We start from the raw sequence: 6,843 nt of genomic DNA on the forward strand, positions 1-6,843 counted from the left end.
AAAATTTCTGGAGAATTAAAATCAAATTTGCAAAACTTCCTCTCATATACAAGTACATACCACTCAACTTTTACAGTAGCTGCCCCTTCATGAAATTCTGGTTAAATCAGCCAAGAAAATTACAGATTACTATTCCGTGTTTTTTCTTTGTGGAGGATATATCTATTCTTACCAATGACCATAGAATGAATACAGAATTCAGGCCAAAGGCCAAGAGCTGGGACCCATGAAGTCATTTAGTGCTGAAAGGGAAATTGACAGTAAGAAGGTTTGCAAGGAGTAACTGGGAAAACCTCGCAGGTGCACTATGAAATAATTGTTAGGGAGGGTGGAAAGTCAGATGGAAGAAAGAGAATATGTACGGAGGTACAGTACGAGGAATGAAAGAGGGTGCAGCTAGAGGCCGAAGGTTTTATAGTTACACCTATAGTGCACCACATGAAGTACACTGACGACACTTTCCCTCCACAGATTGCAACACTGCAACTAACCATGAAAGTAAAATCCACCAGTAAAGAGTTTAACAGTTACAAAACCCATCACATGTGCAACAGCATTTCAATACCCATGATAGTACTCAAAATGATAAAATTCCCAAAATTAACTCTTTTCTTGATATTTTAAATTTATTCATGCATTAAAACTCAAACAAAATATACCAAAGTTCAAATGAAACACCATCCAGCAGACTGATCTAAGCCAAAAGTGAAGCAAAACCTACTTGTTAAATTTATGCACTATACTTTTACAGCTGAAAAAGCTCTGTATTCATAAATCTACAAACCTTTAATTGAAGGGGTGTTCCTGCTCCCTTTGCATTCTCAGCAAGCTTCATTAATGATCCTGCCAACATGGTCCCTCCTTTAATGCCCAAGCCATTATTGTTTAGCCGCAGTTCCTACCAACAAAATACAACACTCAGAAAGTTTCAAACACACAGATGTTTAATAGAATCACAGAACTTGGCACAATATGCAAAGAATCTCCCAGCCTTACCTCTAAAGAGTAACATACAGGCGAGGACATAAAGTCAACCATTCCCTCTACACCAACTGGACCTAAAGCATTGTCACTCAGATCCAATTCTTTTAGTTTGGCTCCAGCACGCATCAAGCCAGAAAATAAGTGACGCTGAAAAGATAAAACATGATTATCACAGATACAGCATAATATGACCTTTTTTGAAGAGATAAAAGAGTTCATTACAAGAATGGTCCTAAGCTAAACCGATTACTGTGCATTTAAAGAATAAAAGCAGGCACTACTTGAAAATATTCACTAGGCCTATAGCAAACCCCCTGTATCTGAGTTCTCACAATCCACGGATTTCTCTATGGAACATATATACACATTATTCGCGGAAAATTTGCCCATTTGCATATTTCACTGAGAAATATTCACTAATTACTGTATTTTCATATTTTCATGACTAAATGCACTTTTTGTGATAAAACTATTAAAATACTCGGGTACCCAGGTAATGCTTGCGTTATGATAATTTGATTTTGTGATGGGGTAAGCAATTAATACTGATACGACAATATTTGTAAAATATGTTTAAATTTCATGCGGGCACAGGCAGCAGCTTACAATCAGGCAGCGAGAGAGACCGAATTATAAGAGATCAACTTCTTTTCCTCCATCTCTTTATCCCATCTTCTAGTTAAAAACGTTAAAGAATGATAAACGTATTATTAGTAACATTATACTCCTACGTAAATGCTTACAGCCATAAACAACCGAACGAGAAACTGTTGTTTTGCTTGTATTTCAACCATCGTACAGTAGTATACAATTACCGTACTTATGTTACAAATGACATTAAGTAGAATAGGACTGATATATTTTTACATTATACCCTTTATTCGCTTATGAATAAAAGATCGGCAAGAAACATACTGTAAATCTAAAGCTGAAAGTTGTAGCTGAAGCTGAAAACAATGTTCAGAAGTGCTAATGACTATAAATTATCATGCATCGGCAACATGGATGAAACTTCGATCAGAAATAAAACTGGAGAAAGTATTTTAATCAAAACTACTGGGCATGAAAGAACACACATTACTGCTGTTTTCACGCCAATAAAAGACAAATGAGTAAAGCTTGTATTATGATGAAATCAAGTGAAAATAGCGAACGGAATCTTGATTTTTTTTTACACAATACAAACATGCCCCCAAAATGGCCATCATCTATTAACGAAAAAAACAGCTAAATTAATTTCACAGCCAGATGTATTTAAGTTATATTTCGACTTGAAAACACTTCCTATAACAAAAAATAACCTTGCTAACTAGAAGCAAGAAAAGCTCTCTGCACTGATTTAAATACGGAGAGATAAACTTAGCGGGTGACCGATTTCCAGGCCAAAACATTGAACACTATGATCGCAATTTATAATACAAAAGCAGTATGAGAATATATATACAGTGAACCCCCGGTATTCGCGGGGGATGCGTACCAACCCCCTCGTGAATAGCTAAAATCTGCGAATACTTAAAACCCCTCTAAAAACATTTAGAATTGCCCATTTTGATAACTTAAACCAAGAAAAATCCTGTAAAAATGCTTATACCTGAGTATTTTAATAGTTTTATCACAAAAAGTGCATTTATTCATGAAAATGATATGAAAATACAGTAATTAGTGAATATTTCTCAGTGAAAAATACTGCGAATGGGCGAATTTTCCACAAAAAATGGCTAGATATGTTCCACAGAGAAACCCGCGAATGCGTGAGTCGCGAACCATGAGAATGCGAATACGGGGGGTTTACTGTAATACTACTGGATACAGTGAAGTAAAAGATCCATGGAAAAGATGCATGTTCGCTATGTTGATGTTTGTATAATATGATATTAATATGTTAATATAGAGTACAGTATAATGTAGGCTAGGCTACTGTATATGTATACGATATACCATAGTGTAGGCTAAGCTAATTCTTGTTTGTTATTCAATTTCTCTTTGTATTGAATTATTATAAGTTAATCTGCATGAACCTCTAGAATTAGCTGATATTAATAATTACTATACGGTATATACACTATGTATACACGGTACTGAATACCCTAGCGTAGGCTAGGCTATATTAGAGATATGTTTTTCCGAACGAACAATGGGTTTTTTGGAACCTAACCCCATAGTAAGTAGGATAATACCTGTATAAGCATTTTTAGTTTTTTTTGCATCTGGACTATCAAAATAGGTTCTAAGTGTTTTTAGAAGGGTTTAAGTATTCGCAGATTTTTGCTATTCATGGTGGGGGGTTTGTGGTACACAACCCCCCCGAATACGGAGGGTCTACTATATACCTTTATTGTATTTTCAAAATTATTCCAATACTTTTTAATAACCAAACAAGAGTTTCACAAATGTTATTATAATTCTAAAAACTATTTGGATTGATAATAATAATAATAATAATAATAATAATAATAATAATAATAATAATAATAATAATAATAATAATAACCATCATCATCATCATGGCAGGGTTGTACTTTCACAGCACTGGACTGACTAACATGCATCCATTTGTAAATAAAGTAGATATAAGGCTTGCAGTTGTGTTGTTATCCTTTCACATTCTGCTATCTTAAAACCGGATACAAAAGCAATGTCACTGATTGTAAAAGCCACAATGGCAGTAATCTCCACTTCAAGGAGGTCCCATGACGCACAGTCCTAAATCCACAACAATGACAGTTACGAATTCTGAATAAGTGGTCTGTTTAAACTCAACTTAAGATTATCTTTTCATCATCTCGGTCCAAAACTGGTCATCTTTCTTTCAACTTATCTTTCAATTGCAGCTGGGGTATTCTAATCTACCAGGAGGCTAAACAAACTCTTACTTCTGATAAAAAAAGTCACAAGTTTAGAAGTGAACTCTGCCTCAATCCCTCTATTACAAAAACAGGATGGTTCGTGCACTAACTGCAAAAGTACATGGCTATAAAGGCATTTGCAGTTCCAGGAACATCAAGTACCCTGACTGTGACTTCTCTCCAAAACAAGCTTCCTTCACCACCTCCTTCTCTTCCTCCAAAAAGTAGGATCCCTTTCCTTTAGTATGTCATCCCCAGTGGCAAAGACAGTAACAATCATTCAAGACAGAGATCACTTTGACAAGTGTCCCACAGCCAAGTAAGCATAAAGTGGAAGGTCTATTAAAAGTAAAATATGACATTTTCTCAAATGAAATACATTCATTCCCTACAGCAGAACATTTAAGAACCTTACAATTATAACAATAGCAATGGAATTATATAGCTTCTCTCTTTATGAATATTTACTGTTAACAGCTTAATTCATTACGCAAATTCCTTGAAAACATAATGGAAGCCAAAACCAACTTCAAAAAGCAGTCAACATGGATAACCTTATCAAGCATAATGCTGATAACAACCAACGTCCACAATAATGGGAAGGAAAATATAAAACCAAAAGCTTCCCCACCCCTTAAGTTTAAATAAAAAAGAAAACAGCACCACAGAGATGTAGCTGTGACTGTAGGCCATGAAAATATAGTATGACAAAGATAATTTACTGAGCATTCATGACCTGCTAGTATGTGTATCTCTAGCTAATCTCAAGTTTAAACTGCAGTTCATTAACACCGGTCTCTTTCCTTTCAAGGAAAGGTAACTAAAGGTATAGTGTGTACTTATGCATGAATACAATTAGACATGAATGTCTTCTTTTCTAAATATTTGCATGCACAACAAACAATAAAAAAAATTGCAATTTGAAATGAAAAAGATACTTACAAGTGCTTCTGGAATCTCTGTTTTCAGTCTACCAGTGAAAAGATCCTTCCAATGAGCACGCTCAAACTCGGGATGCACAGCTAAGGCATCCCCCATCAATTTCGCTGCCTCCACACCCAAAGTGTTAGCTTCCAAAACCAGACATCTCAAATCCTTGTGGCTGCGTATTGCTTCAACAGCATCTTCGACTGTAAGTGAGAACATAAACACACTTAAAAACTTTATCAAAATGCAAAATAAAAATAATTTCTGTTGTTTCACAGCTTACTTGGGGGGTGAGCTAGCTTAGTAGTCTTCAGTTTTACACGACTATGGCCTAACCAAACTTCACCTAACCTAACCTCGGATGCCATGTCCTAACCCAGAGGGGGGGAGGGGGTTACCCCCTGGACCTGCCCCACATAATTTGTGACCCCTTACTTTGCATTCTACCATAAGTCCGCAACCAGCAGAAACTAAATTGCACGCTAGGAGTGTGGTATAATGCTAAACAATATCCAAGCCTATTACTGGTAGGGTAGCGTATGATACCTAACATGACCTCGGGATGTGCCTATAGCTCATTAACAATGACTCCAAATTAAAAATTGCACAGAATAAAAGCTGTTCAGCTTGCCAAAATCTACCCAGAAAGTAACTTACCTGGCCAGTTTGCGTGAATTTGCTGATAGACAATTTTTTCAGTGAAACGTAACGGTGCCAAGCAGCACCGCTCTCCCGTAGTTCTTAAGATGGCCATAGTATAGCGCTCCTCTCACCCTGACCTACACCCTGACTCACAGTCACCCTTTCTTTTCATCTCTGACCGGTGAGATGTAGTGTCACGATAAAATTGTGTTCCCTAACATTGTGTCCACTGACAAATTTGACTCCCATTTCGGGCATTTCTGGATTTAATAAAACATATCTATCAGCTCAAAAGCCGCCTGACACCCCCATCTCTGATTCACTTTCCCGGCCGAAAACAATAAGACCTGGACCCAGACCCAGTACTTCAGATTCATGTGAACACTCAATTGCTGCAAAGAAGCTGAGGCTGGTACCTCGTGGTCGAACAGTAGCGATATTGAGTAAGGTAAGCAGTGCAGATCTCTTTCTTTGTGGTTAACACTGCCTAATGAATCACAATGATTTGAACCTACCACCTTTAAGGAGTAGCCTAGGCCATTCCATGCGTTCGAGTTCCATGGGTTACAATGGCAGGGGGTCCAAGGGGGCGAAGCCCCAGGCCAGGTCTGGACACGCCACCCAAAGTAAGGTTAGGTTGGGTTGTTTGGTTAGGTCAGGACACAATATTCTACATTAGGTTGGATTTTGGTCTGTGTAGTTAGAGTCCTGCCGATCGGAACAATGGGACAAACTTATCAACGCTTTCGAGTTACTGGGTTAAACGGTGGGGACTCCAGGTTGGGAGAAGCCCCTTGCCCAGGTAAGGGCACGACGCTCTAAGTCAATTTAGGTTGGGTTGTGTCAGGTTAGGTCAGGACACAACATTCCAGGTTCGGTTAGGTTTTGGTTTGTTTGGTTAGGTCACAGCCAGTGGCGAAGCACGTGTCCCAACAGATCTTTAGTCACCACAACTGGAACGCGACACTCACGATGTAGCTGTATGTATGTAGCGTGGTGGGTCAGTCTGTCAATAACAAATACTGTTTCTTCTGTAGGTAAGCAGTAGCTTAGGTTAGCAGTGTCCGTAGGTACATTAGGGTAGCCTACTCTAATGTTGTAGCCTCTTGTATGTAGAGTGGTGGGTCAGCCTTTTGCATGTAGAGTGGTGGGTCAACCTTTTGTATGTAGAGTGGCGAGTCAGCCTTTTGTATGTAGTGGCAGGTCAGTAATCGGGAATTACAAAAGTTGTGGACATCGTATACCTTAGTGTCTGTTCCCCCACCCAAAAACCCTAGTCTCCCAACAGGGTCCCCCCTTACCGTTTTCAAGTTTCCTTCGATTTTTATTTTAACACTGCCTCATCCCAAAAACGTGATAAACAGCAATTATTTCATTCCCAACATCAAAACCAAATTACGATGTTTTCCTTATGTTCCTTACTTGCTTTTTTTTAGGTGTCTTT

At 38.1% G+C, this 6,843-nt stretch overlaps 1 protein-coding gene across 1 annotated transcript in view; it reads right to left on the bottom strand.

Moving 5' to 3' along the window:
• Nucleotides 1-6,843, bottom strand: part of RanGAP (Ran GTPase activating protein) — a 36,826-nt gene that overhangs the window by 27,207 nt on the left and 2,776 nt on the right. Inside the window, exons 2-4 of the mRNA XM_067093082.1 lie at nt 4,773-4,960; nt 997-1,131; nt 785-898 (exon numbers count right to left, since the gene is read on the bottom strand). Of these exons, the coding sequence (XP_066949183.1) occupies nt 785-898; nt 997-1,131; nt 4,773-4,960 (437 nt within the window). The remainder of the gene's footprint in view (nt 1-784; nt 899-996; nt 1,132-4,772; nt 4,961-6,843) is intronic.

Source organism: Macrobrachium rosenbergii, chromosome 49 (assembly GCF_040412425.1).
Source record: "Macrobrachium rosenbergii isolate ZJJX-2024 chromosome 49, ASM4041242v1, whole genome shotgun sequence".
Lineage (NCBI taxonomy): Eukaryota > Metazoa > Arthropoda > Malacostraca > Decapoda > Palaemonidae > Macrobrachium > Macrobrachium rosenbergii.